Source organism: Corticium candelabrum, chromosome 9, assembly GCF_963422355.1.
Source record: "Corticium candelabrum chromosome 9, ooCorCand1.1, whole genome shotgun sequence".
NCBI classification, from domain to species: Eukaryota; Metazoa; Porifera; class Homoscleromorpha; order Homosclerophorida; family Plakinidae; genus Corticium; species Corticium candelabrum.
Genome location: NC_085093.1, coordinates 3,577,503 through 3,605,002, shown reverse-complemented (window position 1 = coordinate 3,605,002; position 27,500 = coordinate 3,577,503). Strand labels below are relative to the sequence as shown.

The 27,500-nt window shown below is 41.0% G+C and overlaps 5 protein-coding genes across 5 annotated transcripts; 4 read left to right on the top strand and 1 right to left on the bottom strand.

Annotated features, from left to right (window-relative positions):
• Window positions 1-801: 801 nt before the first annotated feature.
• On the top strand, window positions 802-9,799 carry LOC134184312 (UDP-glucuronic acid decarboxylase 1-like). The gene is made up of 19 exons (XM_062651973.1): window positions 802-924; window positions 1,605-1,686; window positions 1,751-1,781; window positions 1,846-1,874; window positions 1,934-1,991; window positions 2,980-3,045; window positions 3,118-3,170; window positions 3,829-3,890; window positions 3,970-4,034; window positions 4,327-4,366; window positions 4,616-4,675; window positions 5,569-5,576; window positions 5,633-5,746; window positions 6,701-6,767; window positions 6,838-6,890; window positions 6,954-7,058; window positions 7,123-7,180; window positions 8,717-8,835; window positions 9,505-9,799. The coding sequence occupies exons 1-19, from the start codon at window positions 834-836 to the stop codon at window positions 9,589-9,591; spliced, it is 1,248 nt and encodes a 415-aa protein (XP_062507957.1). The 5' UTR covers window positions 802-833; the 3' UTR covers window positions 9,592-9,799.
• A 118-nt stretch (window positions 9,800-9,917) lies between these two features.
• Window positions 9,918-13,708, top strand: LOC134183888 (DNA-directed RNA polymerase II subunit RPB9-like). The gene is made up of 6 exons (XM_062651454.1): window positions 9,918-10,045; window positions 10,112-10,166; window positions 11,701-11,774; window positions 11,844-11,918; window positions 13,457-13,508; window positions 13,574-13,708. Exons 1-6 carry the CDS (start codon window positions 9,945-9,947, stop codon window positions 13,634-13,636), a joined length of 420 nt encoding a protein of 139 aa, XP_062507438.1. The 5' UTR covers window positions 9,918-9,944; the 3' UTR covers window positions 13,637-13,708.
• On the bottom strand, window positions 13,659-14,321 carry LOC134183887 (mitochondrial cardiolipin hydrolase-like). Its single transcript, XM_062651452.1, has one exon. The coding sequence runs from the start codon at window positions 14,316-14,318 to the stop codon at window positions 13,659-13,661; it is 660 nt and encodes a 219-aa protein (XP_062507436.1). The 5' UTR covers window positions 14,319-14,321.
• A 963-nt stretch (window positions 14,322-15,284) lies between these two features.
• LOC134183886 (sphingosine kinase 2-like) lies at window positions 15,285-20,148 on the top strand. The gene is made up of 5 exons (XM_062651451.1): window positions 15,285-15,725; window positions 17,100-17,243; window positions 17,351-17,454; window positions 17,518-17,633; window positions 19,162-20,148. The coding sequence occupies exons 1-5, from the start codon at window positions 15,344-15,346 to the stop codon at window positions 19,889-19,891; spliced, it is 1,476 nt and encodes a 491-aa protein (XP_062507435.1). The 5' UTR covers window positions 15,285-15,343; the 3' UTR covers window positions 19,892-20,148.
• A 1,374-nt stretch (window positions 20,149-21,522) lies between these two features.
• On the top strand, window positions 21,523-26,742 carry LOC134184097 (probable splicing factor, arginine/serine-rich 4). The gene is made up of 3 exons (XM_062651711.1): window positions 21,523-21,885; window positions 21,952-22,095; window positions 25,613-26,742. The coding sequence occupies exons 1-3, from the start codon at window positions 21,545-21,547 to the stop codon at window positions 25,809-25,811; spliced, it is 684 nt and encodes a 227-aa protein (XP_062507695.1). The 5' UTR covers window positions 21,523-21,544; the 3' UTR covers window positions 25,812-26,742.
• Window positions 26,743-27,500: the final 758 nt, after the last annotated feature.

The following is a 27,500-nucleotide window of genomic DNA, read 5'->3' as shown; positions in this document are numbered from 1 at the left end:
TCTCATCAATAGTATCAGTCTTGATCTGAACATTCAGTTGATGTAGTAAGGGCTGATGGAGACAAGTCAACTCAATCTATGTATACTATGTGAAGGAAGTCATTGTGTACATACAAGCCAGTAGCAATGCACATATCCATATGCATTAATTGGCTTACCAGTGGAGGATCTCAGGTACTGTGGCTCAAGGCCTGTCCACACTGGCAACTGGATCGCGATCCATTCTGGTTAGTGTGGACAGCTAAGGCTTTAGATGGATCACAATCCAATTTGTATGGTACTCAATGAACCAAATAGGAAGAAATATGAACCAAACGTTATAGTTACTCATGTGGTTCCTTTGGAAATGTTTGGTTCACCAACTGTAAACCCATGGAAGAGTAGGACTGTTTGGTTTGGAGTGTTTCATGGGGACTGTTTGTTTCATGGGGTCTGTTGGTTCATAGGGACTGTTTGGTTCATGGGGTCTGTTTGGTTCATAGGGACTGTTTGCATGGTTCAAAGGAATTAACTTTTGACCGAAACAAATAGTTCACGGAATCCCCGCACCAAACAATCTGCAAAACAAGTCCCCCAACAGTATATGTACTAAATTAATTACCTCTTTTGAATTAGAACGCCTGTACCGCTGCTTCTGCTACAGTGTTAATTAATTAATCAACTGCATCTAACGCGATTTCAATTGCCTTTGTGATAAACAGGAATTTTTATACCTTATATAAATTAATTAGCAGCCGGCAGAATGTAGGCGAGAAGGATCTGGCTACGCATCACAATGTCCATTGTAAGTATCCGGGTTCTACGAAGAGGGCAAAGTGAACGCTGGCTATCAAATGTGGCTCAAAGTCAACAGTTTCTGCGCGGAGTTTATTGTAAGACGACTGAAATGGTTGGTCTTGGTATTGGTTTCGGCTGGTCTGCTAGGTAAGCCACGTCAAATAATCACGTTGTCGTCTAATTTCATGTAAAAGTCAACTCGCGTCGACGATTACACTCGATAGGTGGGAGATAAACTATCTGCATGGTCAGTGTATCAGAGGACGTAGCAATTGGCTTGTATGTCTTGCGGCTTGCTCTATGGTCTGATTGTTCTCTTCGAATTCACAAAATTGGATTCTCAGAGAGCAGCTTTTTTAGACTGCATCCTGTCTTTCAATATGGTTAGCGTCTTTATCTCGATGTGGCTTCAAATACTGAACCTCCCATGGAGCTGCCATGGAGACTACCGACTTTAATTCTTGGTATGGTTGTTTGTTGGGTGCCCGGATGACGTTGAAGTGTAAATTTAATTAGCGCGTTCTTACTGCAAACGGATGTTAGTTAAGTGGTTTGCCTATCAGGCCATAGTTTGATACACACAAAATTGGAATTTAATTATCATGTACAATCAATTTATCGATCAAGAAATTAAGTTAGCAATTTTGGTCTCGACCATACCCATTGATGCAACATTTATTAAACAGCCCTGCTTAGATCAGCTTTCATGTGATATGTGTTGTGCTGATCTATTTACAGTTTATTGCTATTAGTCGTCAATGATCGTTAATATTTGTATTGGGAGACACATGCGTAATGGCATTATGTGACATTGTGTGTTACTGCAGGTATTTTGTATTCAAGCTTGGCACATGAACCGAATGACAAATTGTCTGAGCTTTTGGACAGAATACAACAACTTGAGTTGAGGTATGAACAATAAGTTCCAACAAATTTAATAGATGCAATACAAAATTTAATGTTTTCGATGTAGAATTAATTTCATAATGAAGAACCAGAAAATTGTAAGCAAGATATACCTTTTCTCTCTCAACGAGTCATCTTTGCATACTTTTGATGTCTGTTTAGCCGGAGACCATTCAACACCAGGATTTCAGGTTTTCTGGGTGGCTATTTTTGTTGCTCAACTATTGGTAATGTTAACACAATTGGTTAGATCAAAGACGTATACGCCTGTAAAGTTTCTAAGTGAGCAGAACAGAAAGCGAATTTTGGTATGTCAATGAGTCATGTCGTGAGAAGGTGCATGCATGTAAAGTTAGCTGTAAACTAAAGTAACTGAAGCTGTGTTTTTATCTGTGCTTTGACATCTATGAGCTCTCTGAAAAACATTGTCGCGAAGTATTACGAATTTAGACACCATTTTGCTTTCAAGGTCACTACTTGAAAAATATATCAAAAATTATACATGAAAATATGTAAAAAATTATACATGAAAAATATATATTATTATGCATTCAAGAATTATACATGAAAAATGCAAAACAACTGTTGTTTCACTTGACCACAAATGCTTTGACAAATAGAATTGTGTTATCATCAAATTGTGAGATTCAAGACGTGTGGTGTGGTACATGGATGTCACCGTGGTAATCTCAATGTTGAATTGTCATACAATTTTATTGAGTCTGCTAGAAACTGATTGTTTTCGGTTGGTCGCTGGAAGCGTTTCTGTCTCAATTTTTTTAATTTTGGCTGGACTTTGTGATTTGTAGACATGAATTGGACTGTTCTGGTGAAATGCTTTGTGAATGTTGGCCATCTGTGATTTGGTGTCTGTTTATTGTTTGTGATTGCTACGTACAACAAATTTAATTGCTCTGTAATTGGCCCATTCTACACACACACACACACACACACACACACACACACACACACACACACACACACACACACACACACACACACACACACACACACACACTGACACACACACACACACACACACACACACACACACACACACACACACACACACACACACACACACACACACACACACACACACACACACACACACACACATCTGCCATTTATTTAGTAGATAATAAATCGCCATGCAGCAATATGCTATTGATGTATTGACAGAATTTCATTGTATTTAGAATTTTTTACTTAGTTGTGGAGCCTCTTCATTCATTTTATATCATTTGTATATGTCACTTTCATACTGCTATATTTCGGTAATGCATATTTGTGTAGGTAACAGGTGGTGCTGGATTTGTCGGCTCTCATCTTGTCGATCACTTGATGAAACTTGGTCACGAGGTATGCGTACGCCACATGATTAAGTCACTACACCAGATCGTGGCGGTCACCAGTATTCGATTACTTGTTTAGGTTGTAGTAGTCGATAACTTTTTCACCGGTCGCAAGCGTAACGTTGAACACTGGTATGCAGTCTGTTGTGGTCTGTACCACAGCTCACAGATCTTTGTCAGTCTGTCTTGCCTCCTTGCATTATTGGTGTAGTATCAACTCTGTTTCTCTGCCTGACTCCCTACCTACCTTCTCATCAGTCTATGTGTTTGAATGCCTCGCTTCAAACGATTGGTTGACTTTGAATGGCTCTTCTAGCTTTAATCTGTGCATTTATGCATCCATGTTGCTTTTGTTCCATGACGCAGACTAAGCTACCATATGCGTAACTAAAGACTCGACCCAGTCTCTCCACCAAGGATCGACAATCCTGAGAATGATGAGGGCGGTGAGAGATTTGGTCAAGTCTGGTGTAACTAGCCTTAAAATTTTACCAATACATTTTGTTAATATCAACTCAAAGAGTGCTGCTAATGTAGTCACATGACCAACAAAACTATAACCAACTGACCAAGTCTACGATTACGTGTACTGTCAAATTGCTTAATTTTCTCTTTGTTGATCTTGAAGCCTGCTGGCTAAGTCTCACGGATAAGTCGGAAAAAATTTTTATGGACACACCCAATTAAACAATTTTAACGGCTACGCTCAGGTTTTTGCCTTGGTTGCCTAATGTCGAGTTACGCCACTGGCTACTGACACTCATGATCACTGTCACTGTCTGATGTCCAGGGTTGGTCATCCAAACTTTGAACTCATCAATCATGATGTCGTGGAGCCTCTCATGATCGAAGGTAAATCAAATGTTTCCAGTTGTTGTACTGCTACGGTTGAGTGAGTCACTGCTGCTATTGAATTTCTCTATTTGTCTAGTTGATCAGATCTATCATTTGGCGTGTCCAGCGTCACCGCCTCACTATATGTACAATCCAGTCAAAGTATAATTTAAAAAAAATAATAATTAAACATTAAAAATAAAATTAAAAATTAAGAAGGTAAAACATATGTAAAAATTTAAATTTTAAAAATTAAAAATTAAAAATTAAAAAATAAGATTAAAATTTTAACAAATTAAAATATAATGAAAATTCAAAAGTCAAAATATATAAAAAAAATTACATTTAAAAAACTTAAAATTTAAAGTTAAAATTAGAAATTAAAAATAAGATAAAAATAAAGTACATGCGATGAACTGTTTGCGACATCTGATGATATCTGCTTTCTTGACAGACCATTAAAACGAGTACAATTGGAACACTGAATATGTTAGGTATGAAGTCATTGCCATTGTGTTGTTATTCCTAGTTGTTATTAATTAATTAATTAATGTTGTTGTTTTGTGTGAGTTTCAGTTTTTATTTTGCTTTGTGCATTTTGTCTGTTCGTCAGTATTACTGTTTTGTTTGTTTGTCAGTCTGCCGTGTTGTGTGACCGTGTGTTTCTTGGTCCGGGTTACTTCACTTTGTCATTTTGCTGTCTGTCTTTATGTTGGAGTGTCAAGTTTATTTTGTGTTGTTAGGTTTGGCCAAACGTGTTCGGGCAAGGCTGTTGTTGGCGTCAACGTCAGAAGTGTATGGAGGTATGTTTTTCCTGTTGGGCATCTCAGATAGTACATGTTATGTCCACAACAGTTAGTGATTAATTGAAACAGGACAAATACAATATAAATACAAATACAATGCAAATACAAATATGAATTGTCACGAATAATGAATGCATGGTGCACATGCTACACACTTATTTGAATCTAGCCAGTCAGCTTGGCATGTGTATGCAGTGCTACTATTTTTAGGGAATTGTTGGCTGCTTTAGTAAGAGAAGGAGTAGTTGTCCTAGTCTAGTTGTTGTTGTTGTTGTTGTTGTCATCGTCATTGTTGTTGCTGGTGTGTGTGTGTGTGTGTGTGTGTGTGTGTGTGTGTGTGTGTCAGTGTGTGTGTGTGTGTGTGTGTGTGTGTGTGTGTGTGTGTGTGTCCATGTCAGTGTGTGTGTGTGTGTGTGTGTGTGTGTGTGTGTGTGTGTGTGTGTGTGTGTGCGTGCGCATCTGTGTGTGTGTGTGTGTGTGTGTGTGTGTGTGTGTGTGTGTGTGTGTGTGTGTGTGTGTGTGTGTGTGTGTGTTGCACATGCATGTGTATATATGTGCATGACTGCTTGAACAGGCAAGTGCTTTTCTGTTTTATGAAAGTTATGCAAAATGTAGATTGTATAGTACAATGAGGCAGATGTTCACACATGCACAGAAGGACCAAAATGTTTGTCTTCCATTTTTCAAATTCGGTTATTTTTTAGAACTGAAAAGCAATACTTACATTTGTTGTTCACAATTTAGATAATAAACTACCAGTCACATTATTTACACTGCTGTCAATCAAAACCTTACGTCCAGTTTACTGGCATGTCTAGTCAATCACAGCATGAAGTAACAAATTAAGGACGAGTTTTACTTAGTGTCATATTTTGCATTTTGTGCTCCAGATCCGAAGGTGAGCGAGATGGCGTCTCTCTGACAGCTGGTTTTCTGTATGTTCTCTATGCTTAGGAACATCCACAGAAAGAGACATATTGGGGCAATGTGAACCCAATAGGTCCACGGGCTTGTTACGATGAGGGAAAGAGGGTAGCCGAGACTATGTGCTATGGTTATGCAAAACAGGTAGGCCATACACTTGATGGTCACTCTTCAATTATCTTAGAACTATACAGATTGGATTTTATTATTCATTTCGGCTATGAGTCATAAGAAACGGGACTTTGTAAAAGTTATGTGACTTAGCGAGTAGCAGACTCAAAATGTATAGGGTTAACTGATTTCTGGCCTGTGACTATGTGGTTGGCTGACTATGTCTGTCACACTCAGGAATGTGCTACGTCGTTAGTTTGGTGCAATCACCAAGCATATTTGCAATTAATCGTACATGGCAACCAGAGACAATGCCAATCGGATCCATGAAACATTCGTGAAAGAGTTTTTGCCAGAACAGTGGAATTCATGTTTGCAATTGCGAGGTGTAATTGGAAATAATAGAACTCACCTGTTGCAACTGTTGTTAAATGCGAAATCAATTGCTTTCATGGCTCAAGACAGTTATATGGGAACCTAACATTACATAACCAAGAGCGATATATGTCCCGACTTAATTTTGGAAACACCGTACTTGATTATTACCCCAGTACTCAAGTAAGCACCCACCCCGAATTTGTCCAAAACTTTAAGATTTTCGCACCTTAGTCCTTTAATTAGTGCTAATTGGTGCTTTCCACAGTGACTGTTTGCTAGATTTGCGTCTGTACAAATACTGACATTCTTCAACTTGTGCATGCCTGTTGACCACGTGTTGAAAGTTTAATGACTTAGATCTGTGTAGAAGATTAGGTTTTTATATCTTAGGTAGTGGTGGTTTGAAGCTCTAGTGTAGCAAAGTGCTGTTTAAGTTAACAAAATCAATCACTTCCACCAATTAACAACTGTAGGTGTCAAGGTTTGAGTAAGACCCCATCCCATATTTGACGTTTGACTCTAGCCAACCATTGGGGTGGAGTAATAATCAAGCAAGTATGGTATTAGCTGCATTGCGTGCAAGATGATCATATGATTGTTTGATTACAGGATGGTGTTCAAGTTAGAGTTGCTCGGATATTCAACACGTTTGGACCAAGAATGCACATGGCCGATGGTGCTGTACTGAACATGTTGTGTGTGTTCCATACGCACTACAATACATTGTTTTAAATTTCTTTCTTCAGGTCGTGTTGTCAGTAATTTCATACTGCAGGCACTTCGAGGCCATCCACTGACGGTAAGTTTTGTACTGAGAAACACAGTGAAGGGTTTGAGTGGACATGTATCTATGACTGTGTAGATATACGGCGAAGGGTTACAGACACGATCGTTTCAGTATGTCAGTGATCTTGTCACCGGTTTGATCAAACTCATGAACAGCGACATATCGGATCCTGTCAATCTGGTAGGTCGTGTATAATATGTAGACTTAAATTAATGTCACTCGTGCGATCATGTTGCTTATATAGGGTAATCCCGATGAATACTCAATCTTGGACTTTGCCACCTTGATACGGAGCAAAGTTGGTAAGTGGCAGTGAGTGTATTTACTTGTTGGCATCATGAATGTCAAACATGAAATTAGTAGCTAATACACTACAGTCAGACTTCGGTATTCCGACACTCAATAATTCGATATCCTCTCTTTCTGACAATGTACACATTAAACCAATTTACATGGTCACCGTGTGTATTTGTTACCGATAATCCAACAGTCGCGTTAGGCTGACAGAAACCTGGGGACAAGCGTGGCCGGAATAACGAGGTCTGACTGTATAACGATTACAGATTCAGACCTCTCAACTATTCTTCGCACCAAATCGTGAGCCTGTCTTTTGTAAATGACCACGCCAAGTAAACGTGTAAAGTAGGCATGGTTAACAGCTTACACGTTGACCTTGCTTTAGGTTTTCTGTGCACACGCCAAGGCTTCACCTCAAACTTTCGAACGTTACTTTTACTGCAGTTGGCTACCCCGCCTGGATACCCCAGATACACACAAGCAGAGCCGTCTAGAAGAGTCTAGTTCAAAGAATCCGCTACGTCCGGAAAGACGGGGCTACACAAAGCGACTGTCAGAGTGTCTCATGGTAGGCTTGTCGGGAGAAAGGACTGGCAATCGTGAGAATTGGGCATAAATCATGAGACATGCCCATAAATTGTAAGTCTCACAACGAAATCGTGAGAGTTGAGAGGTCTGCAGTTTGTAGACTACCGAAACACACACTTCGTTTGGACCATGGATGTACTGTACATTGCATGTAAACCTTGCTCACATGTACTCCATGGTAACATGTGGTTACCTTGTCACCATATGCTCAATACGTGTACCCCGCTGTTTCCACGTGCTTACATTTGTTTCTGTTTGGACTTAATGTGAACTCGTGTAATTATAGCCTACACAATGTTTACACTCACAGATGCGTGTAAGCCACATGTAAGCTACGACGTGTACAATACATGTGACCTCGTTATGCAGTTGTAAGACACTTTCTGAGAGAATGCATGTCTTGTACAGAATGACTATTATTTTATCTTAACATGCACGTGCATAACGCTGCAAACCAAGAATGTCAATGTGAAATGTCAATGGTTTGCAACAATTCAATGTCACAAAGCGTGTACCAATGTCATTGTATTACCCTACTGCTCCTAATGTTTTTCGCCACTAATTCTTTTCGAGACTTTAAAAAAATTTAGAATTTTTTGAGGTCTTAATGTGCAATATTAGTCGTTTTTCGATGTAATTATTTGTTTATTTATTCTTTCAGACTGATTCAATTCTCTAAACATTTCTAGTTGGCATCTTGAGCTGCACACTTCTGTCTAGTGGCCATTTTTGATGATGTTTCACGCGCATGTACAAAAACCAAAAGCCAGGACAACCGACAATTTTCAAGACCAAAATATTATTTTTCTGTTATCCTATTATCTTTCGAAGGCAAAATTTTTGAAAAAATTATTACTCAAGAAATATTAGGAGCAGTAGGGTATCTATGTTTTGGTCAACTTGACAGCTTTTGTCATTTTCTGCAAGCTGAGATGTGTTGTGTTCTATTGCAGCGGCAGTCACTAAGAAAACACAGCCTCCCATTGAGAAAAAGCCAGCCATGCAGGATGATCCTCAGCGTCGAAAACCAGACATCACACTAGCAAGACAGAAATTGCAGTGGGAGCCTGTGGTATGTATCCATCCCACTGTGTTCTGTTTTAACATCTACTGTAATGACCGAATTAACTTAATTAAAAGACGACGGGCTTTGATTAATTAAATCAAACACATTTATTGTTTTGTGCATGTCAGAATAGAAGCTCCTGGCCTTGTGTTTGGGCAGAGACTTGAATCACGAAAGTCGCACTTATCTACCCAATGCACTTGATTATGCATGCATGACACATAGCAATGTTTTAAGTGTAGAGATTTAATTAAGCAGCAAGAAGTTTACTAAAACATTATTGTTGTATATACTGCTATGTAAGTTTCAAGTTACTTACGTCTGAGTCTGAGTCTTCATAGATGACTAGTTGTTCTCAGTCTAAGGGTTTTGCTACATGTTGCGTGTCTTGGTTCTTGTTGACGTACACACTTTGGTTTCATTGCAAGACCTTGTCCTTCAGGCACACCATCTGGACATCTTCTGGGTCATCAATATCACTGGTTATTCTTGCAATATCAATCTGATAATGATCTTGATAATGGTAGAGAGCTTATATTTGGGTAGAGCTTCTATTATAAACAACTGAACAGAGTTACAAATTTTGCTTGAATTGAAGTCTGTGGTCTCTATTTGGGAGGGGCTGTAAATTTGGTCATTACGGTATGTTCAATTGAGACAATGTATGTTGTCCAGGTACCAGTCGAAGAAGGAATTGAAAGGACGATAGAGTATTTTCAGAAGGAGCTAGAGTCTGAGGCCAAGACGGCTTCCGAACTATAAATTCGTCATCTTTTGCATGTGTGGGGACACCGTGACAGTTTACTTACAACATTGCGTTGCAGTGATGATCTCGAGCAATGATCATATTGCTACACTACGTTATCAGTAGATAAATAATATTAGACAGATTTCGGTATCTTTCTAAATCAATTGTATTATTGATTTCTGTGTTAATTATTTTCTTCACAATTGATAATCAGCTTGACAATGGTGAGCCATGAGATGTTACTGCACATGTACACTTATGCACGGACACACCCACGCCAACCCACCCACGTTCTACCAGGACAGATTGCCTGGGACATGTTTGCTTGCTCGCTTCATCGGCGTATACGGGAACTTGATTTTATAGAATGGACGCCGACTTGTTTTCGACAGACTTTGACGCTACAGCGATTAGGTCTTCGACCAGCGCTGGGCCCGGATACGTAGGGATTAAGTTCTGTCAAGAATGGTGAATTTATCAGTAATGTCTGATCGACGTTCATCGTCTGATCATCAATCCTACTTTCACATGCAGCAACAACATGTTGTACCCGAAAGAAGACAAACAGAACAGGGTGTTGCTATATGCGGTAAGGCTTTTTTTGTGGCTCGGTTAATAAGTTTATGTTTTGCTTGAATTTTGGTCTGGCCGGCCGTTTGTCTGTCTGTGTGTCTGTCTGTCAATACATATATTTCTTATACAAGACATTATTACAGTCTATGCTAAAAATTAAAAAAATCTGTTTGTCTGTCTGTCTGTCTGTCTAGGTGTGCCTGTTCGTCTGTCCTTTCTGTGTGTCTCTCCTGTCTGTCTGTCTGTCTGTCTGTTTGTCTGTTTGTATGTCTGTTGGCCTGTCTTTCTGTGTGTCTGTCTGTCTGTCTGTTCGTATGTCTGCGTGTCTGTCTGTTCGTATGTCTGCGTGTCTGTCTGTCTGTCTGTCCTTCTGTATGTATGTCTGGCTGTTTGTCTGTTTGTGTGTATGTATGTATGTCTAGCTGTGTCTGTTGGTCTGTCTTTCTGTGTGTCTGTCTGTTGTTCTGTTTGTTTGTCAATACATATATTTTCATAAATTTGAACTATTACAGGGTAATATTAGTACAGGAAAACTTAAGTTAAAAGCAAATATATTCTTGTCTGTCTGTCTGTCTGTACGAGAATAAAGTATCTGTCTGTCTGTCAGTCTGTTTGTGTGTCTGTCTGTAGATCTGTTTGTGTGTTTGTGTCTACCATGTTTATATTCATCTGTGTTGCATGACCTTTTTTAAACGTCTGTATGCTCAACCATTATGGGCATGCACATTTACCAACTCAACAGTATTTTCTGTTGCTGTAGTCTAAATTTGCATCACTTTTACTCACAGCATGGCCAGTCTTTTAATAGACAACACAAGAACATGTTGTCTGGTGAAAGGGCAGGGTTTCTCCATGCCCAGAAACTGAAATTCAGCACATTTAAATTTTTAGTCAAATTAATATGCTAAGGCCATGCAAACTAAATAGCGTCAGTGTCACATCACTCATGAACCTTCCGCATGCCCTCCCCTAGACATCTGCACATGTGTCAGCCACCATATTGTCATGTATCCATCTCGATGCATCCATGCGGCAGCTGCCAACATCATGGTTCTGATGTGCATTATAGTTACCCAAGGCCCGGATATCCAGGCTAATTATAGTGTGTAGTCACTTTTAAACATACTAAAGCCGGGAGCCTGTGAAACCTACTGACTACATTAACGTGTTAATATTAAATTATGAGTAGAACAATGTGTTAATATTAACAGATACCATATACATGTGTATATAGCCTCGGAGGCAGATCGATTTTGCATGTGAGGGGCAGGAAGACGGGTGGGAAGGCGGACGTGTGTATCGCCTGCCCGCACCTAAATTCAGGAAGAGGCTGATGTGAAACTTTATATGTGTAGTTTGTATGGTCTAATGAGCATACATTTAATGACATAATTTAGATACTTTTGCTTTATAGTTGTCGTTTGTGTAATATGGCTATTATGTACGTGGCCGACTGTATGACAGTACGGACACAAGAGGATACCTTTAAGCCTTTACTAAATGCATATTTTTTAGTAATTCTAATATGTGTCGTGTCTTGTAATGTGCAGTGTAGAAATTGCGACTTCAAACAGGAAGCAGACAACCAGTGCATCTATGTCAATAAAGTTACTCACGAAGTTGAGTGAGTTAATGTTAAACTGGAGGAACACGTTTCTGTTTACAAATATTTATGTTGTCTTCGTTGTTTTAGTGAATTGACTCAAATTATTGCTGATGTGACTGGAGATCCAACTTTGCCACGCACAGAAGATCATCCATGTCCCAAGTATGTAAAAAACTAGTTATAATATACATATATATTATATATTATATAATATATATATATATATACATACATATATATATTATATATTATATAATATATATATATATATACATACATATATATATTATATATATATATATATATATATATATATATATATTATTTATATAAATATATTTATATAAATATATATAGACTTTACAAACCAGACTGATCTGGTGAGCACGACACAATATAAAGTGTGGATCATGCAGCAAATATCTTATGTAGTACACCCTCTTATTGTTATTGAGTCATTAGTTATAGGCAGCCTAAGAGGATGTGACTAATAATGCACTTAAAACCAAGAAACAGACAGGCAAATCAACAAACAAACAAACAGTCTAATTGGCAAATGTACTGACAAACAGATGGACATAGACATACACATAAGACAAGCAGATGACATAAACAAATGGACAGACAGACTAGTGGACAAACAGACAGCCACACAGATAGACATACACAAAGACAAACAGATGACATAAACAAACAGACAGACAGACAAAACAAACAAACAGACAGACAGACAGACAAAAACAACAAACAGCGAGAGAGAGAGACAGAGAGAGAGAGAGAGACAAAAACAAACAAACACACAGACTAAAACAAACAAACAGACAGACAGACTGACAGACGGACAGACAAACAGAAGGACACTCACGGACAAAACAAACAGACAGATAAAGACAAACAAACAGCCAGACAGACAGATAGATAGACATACATAAGACAAACAGATGACATAACAAACAGACAGACAGACTGACAAAAACGAACAAACAGCCAGACGTACACAAAGTCAGGAGACGACATAAGCAAACAGACAGATAGACAGACACCAAACAGACAGACAGATAGACATGCAGAAAGACAAACATATGACATAAACAAACAAAACAAACAAACAAACAAACAGAAGCAAAAGACTGATGGACGAAAGACAGACCAACAGACTGCAGACAAATGACAAACAAGCAAACTGACAGCTGCAGGTATGACCAGATATGTTAATTAAGTTACTCGACTTTGTTGATTCCTACCAATTACGTCTATGCACATTGGGCAGCTGGAGCCAAGCAAACGTTGACAGCATACTCTGTGCCATTTTAGTTGTGTTGTGTTGTGTGTGTGTGTGTGTGTGTGTGTGTGTGTGTGTGTGTGTGTGTGTGTGTGTGTGTGTGTGCTGCCTGATCAGTTGATATCAACGTGAGTTGGCACGTGACTTGTTGTGTTTACATTACAATGGTCATGTGACAGTCTAGATTACGTGACATCTTGAGCTATTAGCGACTCAACAGTCTCTCTGCAACCAAATGCCTCATCATCCTTGTAATATATGTATTACATATGTCGCTCACAATGGCCTCGAATGAATCAATAGCATTCTTATACACTTTATATATTAATTTATTTATTTATTATTATTGTTTATAGCAGTGATAGATGTATAGACCCAAACTGTCACAGAGAGTCATACTAAACGTTTGTGTGCATAGATGTGGCAACAGAGAGGCCGTCTTTTTCCAGTCTCAGACAAGACGAGCCGAGGTAACACAACTCGACAGCCGTCCGGCACCATGTACTAACTCACACGTTCTGACTTCTCCCTACAGGAGGGTATGAGACTGTATTACGTATGTACGTCGCCAGACTGTGCCAACAGATGGACAGAGTAACAATCGAATACGATTACAAATTCTATCTCGTTTCTGGATTAAACTCTCGCCAGAGTCGTTCGAACTCTTCCACAAATCTGTGTGTGACGTTGCCGCCTTCGCTTATCATGACGTTCTCTCTATTTCCAGTCACTGCATTTCTCGTCCAATTAAACGACCCGTTAATTAATGTCTTCTTGTCGACGACCACGAATTTGTGATGCATGTGGAACGATGAGTCGTCCTCTCGGACCTGGATGCCCTCGCGACGAAACAAGAGAACCTGTGAGCCCGCAGACAGAACGTGCTCGCTGTCGGTGATAACTCTGACAATCACTCCTCGACAGTGTGCGTCAACTACAGCTCGAGCCAACTCGTAGCACGTGATCGTAAACACACACACATCCAGACTCTGTGAGGCGTCCCGGATGTGGCGCAGGATGACCTCCAAGGCGGTCACTCCTCGCTGTTGACGACATCTAGGAGGCTGTGCATCGCTGCGAGAGCGACGAACGTCCAGTGTCCTCTCGTGTGTCTGTCTGAGTAGTTCTTTATCGGGGAAGAAGAGAACTCTGCTGATGGTCGACTCGTCGTTTTTGTTTCTCTCGCTTAGTGCTTCTCTCAATACAGTATACAGTGTATAGGCTGCGCGGACTAGCGTAGAAGCGACGAAAACACCTCGTATCCAATCCGTCAGTGTCATCGAAACGGGCACATACGGGTATTTGGCATTGAGACCAGAACGGTCTGGTAATCGAGGCATAGTTGCCTAAAGTTTAGTTATTTATTTGTTATTAATAACATCAATGTTATTGATGCAAATGACGCAGGTATGTTGCTTTTACATTTTTATTTTTATTACTAAAAGGACGCATCTAATTAACATTCATTTATTTGCTAAGAACCGTGATGAAGAGGGTAGCACAGAAATTGTCTAACCCAATTACGCTAGTTGTAAGATGCGAGACAAACAACATATGGTACTCTCTAGATCTGTTCGGTAAGACTTATCAAACAAGAACTCCCGTATCTTAAAGCCCGGATACTCTGCTACTCTGCTACAAACAGCTATCACAGAAATAGATACAGTAGGACCTCAAAGATACGAACACCTCGGGAAATTGGGTGTTCGTAATTGTGAAATGTTCATAAGTCTGAAGTTTGTAATATCGATGATTACATAACTTGTGAAAACAGGAGTACACTGTATGGCTAACAAAAAGGATAAGTACGTGAACTACAGTAACTGTGAGAGTGTAAGAACGAATTCAAGGGTTACTAAAATAACAATCCATTGTCTTTTGCTTCAAGGCAGAACCCCTTTTTTGTCCTGCAAGGTCCAGGAGCTCTCTCAAAAGCAAAAGTGCGCGTGCGCGTGGCTACATTACGTGATCAAATTTTGCAAGAGCGCGCGCTCGCGCTAGAGCATGCTGTTCGGTTGACCGGTCAGTTCGGTTGTCTGGTGTTCGTATCTTTGAGGTCCTACTGTAAATAACAACTACACGTCCGTGCCTAGTTTCGGTATATAACACTTCAAGGCGTTATAAGTCTTAGCGCGAGTGAGTACAAACCACCAGCCGCCCACACATACCTACAGATATCTAGACAATTGTTGGGAAATTAATTAACCTTTCACTGAGGATACGGGCCATCCCACACGTGACGCAACTTTTCTTTACGTCGAACGAGACGAAAGTTTAGACGTTGCGTCACACCGCAGCGAACGTCATGGCACTGCTTTCCGATACGTTTTGTCTCGGCGGAAGAAAGCATCCATCACACCGTGTAGATTTGACCGAGACACACATAGCCGTCCAACCAGCGTCGAACGGCGCCGCTGCGAACGCAAAACGGGAAGAAAGCGCAGTCGTCACCGCCCTGGATGACGTTATAGGCGTCAAGCTACTTCCAGACAACCGCTCGTCGGGAGCCTGGTTACACATCTACTCCTATCCGAGGCGCAAGTCACGTTGGGGCAAGTTGGACAGATGTAGGACGGACAGGAGTTATTTCGTTTGTAGCGAGGAGACGCAGGAAGGCAATATGAGGATTGGAGAGCGATGGAGGTGTGCTGTTTGGAGTGTAGTACGAGGTCGTCGGTTTGTTCCGGGTAAGTAACACAAGGACTTACACGTGTGCAGGGTACGTGCACGGTTGTACGGCAGTTGAGTAGTGTTTGGGGTGGGTTGAAGGTGAGTGGTTAGAAGATGTTGTAAATGCGGGATAAATTTAGGAGTGAAACCTTTGGGAAGACTTGTAGATTCCTTGGAATTATTGGTTCCAACTGGATGCATACGGGATACGTGCGAGCAATTTATTATTTACTAGCTCATTAGCGCGTTCTTCGCCCGAGAAAGGTTAATAACATAAATTCCCACTAAACAATTCAGTTATTGGGCGGAGAAAACACAAACTCCAGAATGATTCGTTCCCTGTGCATGTGACCAAACGTTTCATCTAATTAGCTACACACACACACACACACACACACACACACACACACACACACACCTCCTTTATGTAGCTTGTGGAGGTTCATCTTGAGAATGGAAGTGTGGAAGCAACAAATTGGGAAAGGTGGGTGTGAGTGTAAAATGACATCACGTCAGGTTAATTAATTGAATGCAAAATAATGTAAGAGAGCCTACATGAGTCATGTACAGGGTCATCACATGCTTTCACACTTCCTGGATGTGTATGGAGTGATGTGAGATTTCATGTGGGGGTCTACTCCTAGACAGGAGACCATCTAAATACCAAAGCATGCGTTTGCATTGTGGTGTGGAACATAGTAGTTTTGGCATGATTGATGTTACAGACAGACAGACATGCAGACAGACAGACAGACAGACAGACAGATCAGACTTTTATAGATATAGAAATAATAAATATAATATAATATAATATAATATAGAGAAGAAGAAGATTACTCCCGGATGTCCAATGCTGGAGTTCATCTTTTCCCAACTGTTCTGAAGAGTGGAATGGTGCGTTTATAGCACTGAGGCCAGACCCATTAAATTTTTTGATGCTCAGATCTTCTACGTATGAAAAATTGAACCAACAGATTGCAATAGAAAGTATGACGTCATAAGGTTTGAGCATGTGCAGTTCTTATTGCACTCTCTGAACATACAAAGAGAACACTAAAAGCAAATGGAGTGCAGATCCAAAAACAAGCAGAACGGGACAGACGCTTGTGGTCATGCTGTTAATTAATTCATGTACTGCCATGGTCCCATATCTACTTGCATAAGTATTATGTACCAACCTTGCCACAAAGGTAAACATCATTGCACATGCGCATTTAAGAAGTTTTTTTTATTTAGACCAAGGTTAAAACTGGACTGGCGAATCTGAGCATTAAGAAATTTAATTGTCTTTGCCTGACATAAACTGACTGCTGAGCACACAGACAGCTAGCATAAAACAATGCAAGAATTGTACGGTACATGTGGCTTTAGAGGTTTGCTTTCTGTGATAGGTAGTCTGACTGTGCCTCCGTCTCGACGGTTTCTCGTGCTGATCAACCCAGCCAGCGGGTCTGGGAATGCACAGAAGGTCTACGAACGTTACGTGCTTCCGATGTTTGACATGGCTGAAGTAGAGAGAGACGTCATAACGACAGGTAGAGCTGCTGTGTGTGTGTGTGTGTGTGTGTGTGTGTGTGTGTGTGTGTGTGTGTGTGTGTGTGTGTGTGTGTGTGTATGTGTGTGTGATATTGTGGTGTGTTAGAGAGAGCGGGTCACGTACTCGAGTTGTTGAAGAAAATGGACATCGAACAGTTGAAATCTTTCAGCGCTATCGTAATTGTGTCTGGAGATGGTTTAGTGTACGAGGTATGCTTTCTCTGTGGTGTTGATGGATTGAGTGGTATGTTGATTAATGTGTTGTTGATGTAGGCATTCAATGGTTTGATGGCTCGGAAAGACTGGGAGGCTGCCATTCAAACTCCGATAGCGGCGATTCCTGGCGGATCAGGGAATGCGCTTGTTACATCGATTCTTTACGCAGCAGGGTACTGTAAATGTTTAGCTAATGTCTGTCTGTCTGTCTGTCTGTCTGTCTGTCTGTCTGTCTGTCTGTCTGTCGGTTTGTTTGTCTGCCTTATGCGCATCATAAACGAACTGTTGGCTATTGCCAGGTAAGTATTCAGACTAACAGACAGACAAGCAGACAGACAGGTGGTGAGACCAACAGATAAAGACACACAACACTGACAAACTGACAAAGACCAACAGATAATGGACAGACAGACAGACAAACAGAAGTTCAGCGACCACAAACTATATTCTGTCGGTCTGTCTGTCTGTCTGTCTGTCTGTCTGTCTGTTGGTCTGTCTTTTTATGTGTCTGTCTGTTGGTCTGTCTTTTTATGTGTCTGTCTGTCCGTCCATCCATTCGTCTATCTGTCTGTTTGTCTGTCTGTTGGTCTGTCTGTCTGTCTGTTTGTCTGTCTGTTTGTCTGTTGGTGTATTTGTTTGTTTGTGCATTGGTTTGTCTGTTTGTTTTTGTTGCGACATACAGTAGGTATATTGTTTTTAATACAAATGTTACCTTAAATATGAAATAATATTTATATATGATTCCAAGGCCACACCAAAAAATTCTCCATTTTAGGTAACCCGATTGGCCATCTTTTGGAGATTGTCTCAATTTTTTCAATTTACTTTGCATGGTTACATTGGCATCTGATGTCTGTGCAGACAGCATCAGATCCAGGAAATCTTTATGATGCAGTGCCAGATGATGATGGTGGATTGTATTTAGAGTTTGGTAGACGTGTCATGTATTTATACCTTTGAGGCTGCTACGGCATTGAAAACTTGTCAGCAAGTTCCGGCTGAAAGTGCATGTAATGACGTGCTGATGCAGAAGGCATTGGAGCAGAGAGTTCTTCTCAACCATTGTCGCTGACATGATCTGGTGGTACAGTACAGCCACTGGCATGGATTGTTTGGTTGACGTTATTGATCTTGTCAGGACTACTGGCAGTGTGGCCTCGTATTCCCAGTTGGTGTCTGTGACAGTGAGAGTACCGTAAATCGTAGTCCATTGCTCGTGCGTTGTGGATGGTTGACGGCCACTATGTAATGCAGTTCAGGGCAGCAGAAGCTCCTTGTGATTGGGGGGAATTTTGTTACTGACTGCCGCCATTTTGATTTTAACTGAATATGGTTGGTTTGTCATTGATTAATCAGTGACACTAGTAGCCAGAGCAGCTTGAACACACATGATCATGACAATGTTTATCAAGCAAGTCAACTGCAACACCATTCAATAGTATTTCTACGTGCAGGCAACAAAACTTTCTATTATTTTCTTTTATCATCGTCCAGAATTGGAGTGGCAATGCCCCTTAATCCCAATATTATAGGGGCATATGCCCCTCCTGTCCCAGGTTCTGCCTCCCCTGCATGTAATGTATGCATTTTTAAATAAAAAAATCCGATTGATCATGATTTTTTCTCTGTATTACCCGAAACTAAGAATTTGTCGGTGCAACCTAATTGCAGTTGATGTGTATTTACATGCTTTGATTTCAGGGAGCCTTTTACACCCACTTGTGCTGTGTTTGCTGTGCTTCGGGGCGAGATAGCGCCAATAGATCTCGCGACCGTTCAGAGTCAAGACAAGACACACTACTGCTTTCTCAGTCTAACGTGGGGTCTAACGGCTGACGTCGATATCAATTCGGAAAACTACCGTTTTATGGGAAATTCGCGTTTTGCGGTGAGCTTCTTGTCGAGACTCGTATCGTATCCAAAGTATCGTGCGAGGCTCTACTACCTACCGGTCGACGACTCGATAAGTGAGGAGACGGGCATGGCAGGCAGCGGAGACGAAGACAAACCGAACGCTCACCTGCTACCATCGCTCGACGACAGTTTGTCTGAAGACAGCGGCTGGAAATGCATAGCTGGCGAGTTCATCACGGTCGTCGGCTCCATGCTCACTCATTTGTCACCGACTCTGCACATTGCCCCGAGCGCCACCCTCGATGGAGGCGTCATGTATGTAGTAGTCACCGGCGGCAATGTGTCACGAATGAAGGTGATGAAGGTGTTTACAAACAAATCGTGTCCGGATGACAGTGTGGAGATCTACGCGGCTAGAGCCTTTCGTCTGGAACCGGATCTCGGCGAGCAAGCACGGCAGAGTTACATGGTCTTGGATGGAGAACGAATCAATTACGGTGCCGTACAGCTACAGGTACATAAGGGGCTGGGACGTGTTCTGGCTCTCACGACGACGAAGGAGCGACCTCAAGAGTGAAGTTAGCGGCCATCGGTGTGTCACTAGATGTTGGATGTTTAACATATTGAGAGACACAGATAACAAAACAATTTGTCTGTTGCATATATTTCTACACATGATGTCACAGGAATATACCCTAACGCGTAATTTAGTTTAGTGTGACAAACATGCAGACTGATGCGTTGGACCCTAGAGATTATCGTTCCGATTTGCAATGAAAATGTCTACTAACATTACTTTGGCAGAGGAAACATGATTATGATTGTAATACAAAAGTATTGTGCATTACATAAAGGTAGTATAGTATTTCTTGCTGTTTCTACATCGTTGCTACTCGTTGTCCAGCTCGTGACAGTTACTTATTTTATTTTTTCTAATTGTTTAATCTTAGAAATAAAATTTGAAATTTAATAACTTTTAAAATTATAATGTTAATATAAAATTTTGAATAATTTCAATTTATGTGTTTGCAATGTAAAACATTGAATGGCTCAATCACCCTCTTAGTCTGTATTGCAATGTGTGTATGAAATGTCCATTCAATTTTCAATTTGAACTGAAAATTGAAAATAGGTTTTGTCATTCATTTAAATTTGTGAAAGTGAAAACATTGGGACTTGGCCATCCAGAGATATGACACAGTTGTTTTGACCTTGGTGCTTCTTCCTGTCCAATATCAGTAAGGAATGAGCCATTCTCAAATGATAGATTCAGGTACAAGTGACACTTGTCTCTTAGTGAACGTCAGACACCAGAAGAAGCATTTGGGGCAAATTGTGGGACAGACTATTACCTTTGCACTACGTATACACCAAAAAGTAAAGCTGTCAATGGCACCAGGAGTGCTAATGGATACATTGTTGTACTGTAGGAGTGTGAGAAGGATAAATTGGTCGAGATTGATTTGATTTTGTGGAGAATATAGATGAACAAATCAGTGGACACGTAATCATTATACTGTGGATTGTGCTTCACTACACTACAGAATCTATCTGAATATCTCAATAACATCAGCAACTGGAAATTAATTAATAGTTGCTCCTGACAAAGTAGCTGCCGGTTTCCATGCAGCTGTCAATCTCAAGGCACACTTGAACGCTATCATGATCAACTGTCATCTATTTTGCATTCAGTGAGTCACGTGAGTGTTTCCCCGTGGACAAGTTTTGAGGCGCATTAATATTAATAAACTATTAAATTTAACAAGTTGAGCGTATCTCCATTTGTATTTTCCAGATTGGTGACGTCACAGCCTGTATCTCTCATCTAGCAACACAAGACACGTATAAGAACTGTGCCCTCACCGACCAGATAGTTTTTAGCTCTTGTATTTTTAGCATTTGCCTAGATTTTAAATTAATTAATTTCTTAGAAAACTCTAGTGTAGAGATATTATTAGTGCTGGTCTCTTCGTCGCGCAGGTGCAAAAGAGCGGCAAAGGAAAAGTTATGTCTAGCTGAGTCGGCGCACATGCGCAGTTTCTAAATAATTTCAATAAAATAATTGGGTGTCTAGCGAGCTCACTTTACCAAAACGCTCTCACTAACGTATCATGGCCTGCTGCCCTACCCCAGAGAAAAGAAACAAAATCCTTAGCTGCTTGCTAAGTCTGAATCGTCTTGAAGTTTTGAGCATGCGCAAAACTTTCTTCCTGCCTTTGTAGGTTGGAAGATGAGTAGCCGGCATCCTCCCGATATCTCGCGGATGGTGAGCTTGAAGGTCGACAATCTGTCCTACCGAACGACGGAAGTCGACCTGCGTCCGGTATTCGAGAAATACGGCGACATCGGCGACATTTACATTCCGAGAGACCGCTACAGCTTCCAGTCGCGAGGTTTCGCCTTCGTACGCTACTACGAGAAGAGAGACGCCGAGAAAGCACTCGACAGGCTCGACGGCTACACACTTGACGGTCGAGAAGTAAGAGTTCAATACGCACGCTTTGATAGGCCAGATAACGCGCGCGCTAGGTACCTTCCTGGTGGTTCGAGATACAGGTCGTCGTACGGAAGGTAGGTCTGTCTCGGTCGTGTGCGTTGAGAACGAGTATGTGTAAACGTGTTTGTGCGTCTCTTCAGGTCGCCATCGCCACGTGACAGACGCCACCGTGAGAGTCGCGGGTCTAGATCACGTGATCACGGGCGTTACCGCCGTCGGTCTCCCAGCTATTCACGGTCAAGATCTCGGTCACGGTCTCGATCCCGGTCAAGATCCCGATCTCGGTACGTGTTTAGAATGAATGTTTACTAGGAATGGCGTAGACATGGGCTTGGGGTGGGAAATTATTAATTAAAATGAATTAAGCCCAGTTGCGCTTTTGTGGCTAAGAAACCTATTAATATTAAAGGGTAACTGACATGAAAAATCAAGAATTATTTTATTGCATTTTTCATTAGTTAACGTCCTTGTGCCCCGAAAAATAAATCTATATTTTTGAAGTTACATTCATGAAGATATCGAGGCGCAAAGTTGCTTCCGTTGTTTAGTAGGCGTACCCGCAGTGACCTATTAGCAGGAACGGAAGTGGCTACCATGCATGCAGGCAATACAAATTGTTTTACGAGAGCTCACCTCTCGTTGCTTGCTAGCTGTAGTAATGTTCTCAGATAGAAAGTGTCTTTGAATCGCTTCCACAATAATGCCAAGATGTGAAAGAAATGGGCAGCGCAAGTGAAACAAGCGAGAAATTGGTGGGACGGGCCAACCGCACGTTCAGACCCATATAGTGCGTATTCTCAGCCGGAATGATTCGAAACAGAGGATTACTTTACTCTGAGGCTTTGGGCTTTGTCCAAGTTATTAAACGGAGACTGAAGCCTAAAGCATCAAGCTGTGCTGGCGATTTGTACAAGAAGCCATTGCAATGTAACAATGTGAGAAAGTCAACAAATATAGAAGAGGAGAACGGATGAAAGAAAGAGAAAGAAATGAAGGGTAAGTACAATTCTAATGATTAATAGAGTTGCTTATGACAATTTTCTACAATAGATACTGCTACAGTAGAACGTGGAAGAGCTATAGATGAGCTGCATTGTGCAGGAGACACCACACAATGGCAGTGTATCACCAACTCACAAGACTTTGTATTCTGGAAGTGGGTTGGAGAGAACATGAGTTAAATCTAACTTGCTTCTTCTCATGCAAGCAAGATTATGAAATCTTCCATAAATCAACTCTAATGATTTATGATTCTCCAATGTATGAGGTTGTGTTTGAAACTGCTGCAAAAGGATGGGTGTGAGGTAGTGTTGATAACTGATTACAATCTTCAGAAGTTTCAACACTCACAACCTACAAACAAAAATAACATCATTCACTTTTAGTGCCAGATCGAGACAAGTATGTTTCACATGACACCTACCCACAATTATTGCCAGCAGGTTTCCTACTAAAGAACGTCCTGCTTTCTTTTACTTGAGATACTCTATAATGTCTCATAGTGCCTTCTGATGTTTGGCTTGTGACCTCATGGAATTTCGATTATATTCAAAGCAGTCAACAACAATCTGTAAAAGCAACATTACTTTTATATTATTGTAAGCACTGGATATTCTATGATATGTATGTGTGCTAGCATCTCTAACAAAGTGTGAAAACAACAGAAAAGAAAAATAAAGCCATTCTGCTATTTGCCAAGACATTTTAATTACATAACAGTAATTATTTCACCACTACCAATAGCAGCAACAATTGCCATTACAACCAACTTTGCATTCTTATACCTGCCAGTGCTACATTCTGGACCAACACCAGGACACTGATCAGATTCTTCAGCAGTCATTGTCCACGAAATCCATATCAACAAAAAGAGAAGCTCATGCATCTCTTCGCAGTAGGATCTAGTGTAGAAAATCATCACATGCAACTCTATCGATATATTTGTTGACTTTCTCACATTGTCACATTGCAATCCTCTCAATGGCTTCCTTGCAACAAACCGCCAGCGCAGCTTGATGCTTTAGGCTTCGGTCTCTGTTTAGCTTGGATAAAGCCCAAAGCCTCATAGAAACGTTGTCTTTCGTTTCGAATCATTCCGCTGAGAATACGCACTGGCAGTTGGCCTATTCCACCAATTTCTTGCTTGTTTGACTTGCACTGCCCATTTCTTTCACATCTTGGCATTATTAGAGAAGCGAATCAAAGCCACACTTTCTTTCTGAGCACATTACTGCAGCCAGCAGGCAACGAGAGGCGTCTATCTGGTAAAACATTTTGTATTGCCTGCATGTGCAGTATACGTTCCTGCTAATACGTCACGGATTGTACGCCTACTATACCGGATATAAACAACCGGAAGCAACTTTGCACCTCAGTATCTTCCCGAATGTAACTTCAAGAATAAAATTTTAGTTTTTGGAGAATACGGACGTTAAGAACTGACAAAAATGCAATAAAATAATTTTTGATTTTTGCATGTCAGTTTAAATAATTGATGGCAATCTAAGTTAAAGCGGAACTCTCACCAAATACTAAAACTTGCTGAAAGAAAGATACAGGGCCTATTATCTTGGAAGCTTACAGTCCAGCCAGCCACAGAAGCAGAGAATGGGCCACAAGTTGGTCAGATGATTCCCCATATGTAGCATGATGAGTTACTCTTTGTTGTCATTTGGAAGTAAATACTTTAGGTCTAACCATGCCTAACACACCCGAAATGCATCAAGACATGATCTAGGAGATCTAGAAGGGTCTTCTTTTGAGGTTCCACAGTTTTATTGACACAGTCGATACTTGCGTGATAAGTTTGGGGTCCCAGTTTGTTTTAGTCAATAAATCACAACTTTCCACCATATGTCTCACAAATCTTTACTTTGAAAAGTGCACAGGTATCGGTCTTCCTTGCTAACCAGCAATCAGAGTTACTCTGACCGACACATACGGGTACTAAACACGCCTATACAGGAAATTTCCATGCTTTATTTCTTCATTATGGTAAATGTCTGCAGTAAACGGTTGCAAAGGGTAGTGGTAGCTTTCGTCTGAGAGATTGTTGATTTTGGTGAGAGTTCTCCTTTAAATACATACGGAGAGAGTCAACTAAAAATGTGAAGAAACACCAATGTCAAACATGGAGGCACTACTGTCGCACATGTGTGATCCTCTAAGACTTCATTGATTTTTTCTGTAACGGTTTTTACTGCATGATGCAGTCGTTTTGTTGTTACACACGTGTGTATTAAAGCTACCAAGACAAAGGATGTTTTGTGGAAACACGATCAACACCTTTGGATTGTCACTGATCTGGATCCAGATTTTAAGGACTGTGTAGTTAGGCCATACAAACTACACATATAGTTGTCGCGTCAGCCTCTTTCTGAATTTAGGTGCAGGTGATACAATTGTATGCGGTATCGGTATCTGTTCAATATTAATACATTCCTGTACTCAATTTAATATTAACACAGTATTGTAGTCAGTAGTTTCACAGGCACACATCAGAACCATGATGTTGGCAGCTGCCACATGGATGTATGAGATGGACACATGACAATATGGCGGCTGGCGCATGTGCAGGTGTATAGGGAAGGGGCATGCAAGAGGTTTGCAAGTGATATGGGTGCTGACTCGAAAGCCTTCAGATCAAAAATGTTATGTGCATGTATTACCGTAATTGTTTACACTGATTAGCTATACCAGGTAGCCGAGTTTGTTCCAAATGTGCATACAATTTGATACATTAGTATTATTGAATTTTTATAAATTATTTTTAATAATAATTTTTTGTGATTGTTATATCAGATCTCGACGTCGGGACTACAAGAGCACCAGAGATCAATCGAAAGACAGAGACAGTAGGAGAAATTCGCGGGACGACTCATACTCGCCACGGAAACGCGACAAGTCGCCGTCTCCCGGATCGTCACGATCCCGATCGCGTTCGGCCGTATCCAAGTCGAGAAGCTCCAAATCCAAATCTCCGTCATCAGACAAGGACTAGTGTTTAACATGTGGTGCAAGTTAGAGTGGTAGACGAGGAGAGACGTGTGGTGGTGGGTGAAGGTTGTATGATAGACGGCAGTGTGCTGTTGCCACCGTCGTACACTTGCTCATGTGTTAGTGATTTCATGTCCTATAGGCGATGCTGTGTGGTCGTGTAGCTGGTCGCTGTGCAGTTCAGTAGTTCGAGTGCAGCGTCTCTTCGGGTGTTTCTGGTGCAGTAGAAGCATGACAGCCTGCTGGAGTCGCGGAGAGTAGCTGCTGCGTATGGTATTGTACAACCACCTGGTGGTGTCACTTAGTAAGTTACTACGTAGGGTATCCAGAGACCTGCAGTTGCTGACTCTTTCAGTTCCTGATTCCATCGGTTCCTGATTCCATCAGTTCCTGATTCCTTCGGTTCCTGATTCCATCGGTTCCTGATTCCAGATTCTTTGGTTGCTGAGTGTATCAGTTCCTGAGTGTACCAGTTCCTGAGTTCCTGCCGTTCCTGCATCTGTTTTGTACCTACGTCTGTGCAGTCTTCTTATACAGAGTCCAGACCGGTGTGTGTGTGTGTGTGTGTGTCTCTTGTTCTTGCCTTGTCTGTGTCGTAGGTTCTAAATGGCCGTCAAACGTGTGAACACGTAAACCAGGGTCGAGACTGTTCGTCACGACGGTGCATTTTTGTCTGTTTTGCTGTCTGTCTCTCGGCTGTGGGAGATGTAGGAGAGAATTAAAGCAATCGACTAATACGACGGAGTTGTTGCTGCTTTCCTGTTGCTGCTGTCCTATTGCTGATGTCAAACCAGGCCGGCACCTGAATGCTGCTGTTACACAGCACCGCAGTAACTGATAACCCAATGCAGCAACTTTTCCAAGGTTGTATGCCTGTTGCAATGAGCTGCCATTAATTTTTGATACTAAATGAAATAATAATATTGTGTCTTGTACACGGTTGTTGTCCGAGCTTGACAGCCATCGACCATCAATATTCCCACCTCAATTTGATGCTGAATTCTTGGTGAAGTATGCAAGTTCTTTCAGTCATTTGTTAGGTCGCTTATTACAATTTGTGTACATATTGCTCAGTGTTCGAAAAGTGGTCATCAACAAGTTGTCATTTGATGACTAACTGAGTTCATGTGACGACCAATTATTCCAGCGAGGCTGCCATCCTGACCACTAAAGTCACTCAAGTTATGGTGGACCTAATATATTTTTGTTTTCATGCTGTAGAGTCGAATAGTGAAATTGCTCAGGTTGGGCTGGGGTGCGCCTCTGAAGTCCTGGGATTTTATTTACTTGCCAGAACAATCAGTATCGTTAGTTGATATCTATGAAATATATGTAAAAGTCTTAAACTCCTTAATGACTGAAGATTTTGTGAGGTTGCCAAGATTACGACTACATGTGCCATAAAATTTCGAACACTGATTGCTGTGTACAGACCGTCGCATGTAGGTCTCAACTGGCTTGAACTACAAACACAACACAATAGTGTTCTATCACAGCAGGGCCGATGTCTGGATGTCTCTGCCATAGTGAGAGTTGAGTCTGTTGCTGTTGCTGCTGAATGCATTCGAAGGTTGTAAATTGGAGAATTCAAAAGGTGCTCTCATACCTCGTGATGTTTTAGCACGACGAGCTCTTCATACTTTACAATTCTAGCATGTCCGTGTTGCTCTTGTTTGGCACTTTTGTGTACAAA

Coding starts and splice junctions, on each gene's coding strand:
- LOC134184312 (XM_062651973.1), top strand. CDS start 834: ATGTGGCTCAAAGTCAACAGTTTCTGCGCGGAGTTTATTGTAAGACGA. Junction 3,891..3,969: donor GGAGCCTCTCATGATCGAAG/GTAAATCAAATG, acceptor CTATTTGTCTAG/TTGATCAGATCTATCATTTG. Junction 4,367..4,615: donor TGGAACACTGAATATGTTAG/GTATGAAGTCAT, acceptor TTGTGTTGTTAG/GTTTGGCCAAACGTGTTCGG.
- LOC134183888 (XM_062651454.1), top strand. CDS start 9,945: ATGGACGCCGACTTGTTTTCGACAGACTTTGACGCTACAGCGATTAGG. Junction 11,919..13,456: donor GAAGATCATCCATGTCCCAA/GTATGTAAAAAA, acceptor TTGTGTGCATAG/ATGTGGCAACAGAGAGGCCG. Junction 13,509..13,573: donor CTCAGACAAGACGAGCCGAG/GTAACACAACTC, acceptor TTCTCCCTACAG/GAGGGTATGAGACTGTATTA.
- LOC134183887 (XM_062651452.1), bottom strand. CDS start 14,318: ATGACACTGACGGATTGGATACGAGGTGTTTTCGTCGCTTCTACGCTA.
- LOC134183886 (XM_062651451.1), top strand. CDS start 15,344: ATGGCACTGCTTTCCGATACGTTTTGTCTCGGCGGAAGAAAGCATCCA. Junction 17,455..17,517: donor GAGATGGTTTAGTGTACGAG/GTATGCTTTCTC, acceptor TTGTTGATGTAG/GCATTCAATGGTTTGATGGC. Junction 17,634..19,161: donor TCGATTCTTTACGCAGCAGG/GTACTGTAAATG, acceptor CTTTGATTTCAG/GGAGCCTTTTACACCCACTT.
- LOC134184097 (XM_062651711.1), top strand. CDS start 21,545: ATGAGTAGCCGGCATCCTCCCGATATCTCGCGGATGGTGAGCTTGAAG. Junction 21,886..21,951: donor TACAGGTCGTCGTACGGAAG/GTAGGTCTGTCT, acceptor GCGTCTCTTCAG/GTCGCCATCGCCACGTGACA. Junction 22,096..25,612: donor CGGTCAAGATCCCGATCTCG/GTACGTGTTTAG, acceptor TTGTTATATCAG/ATCTCGACGTCGGGACTACA.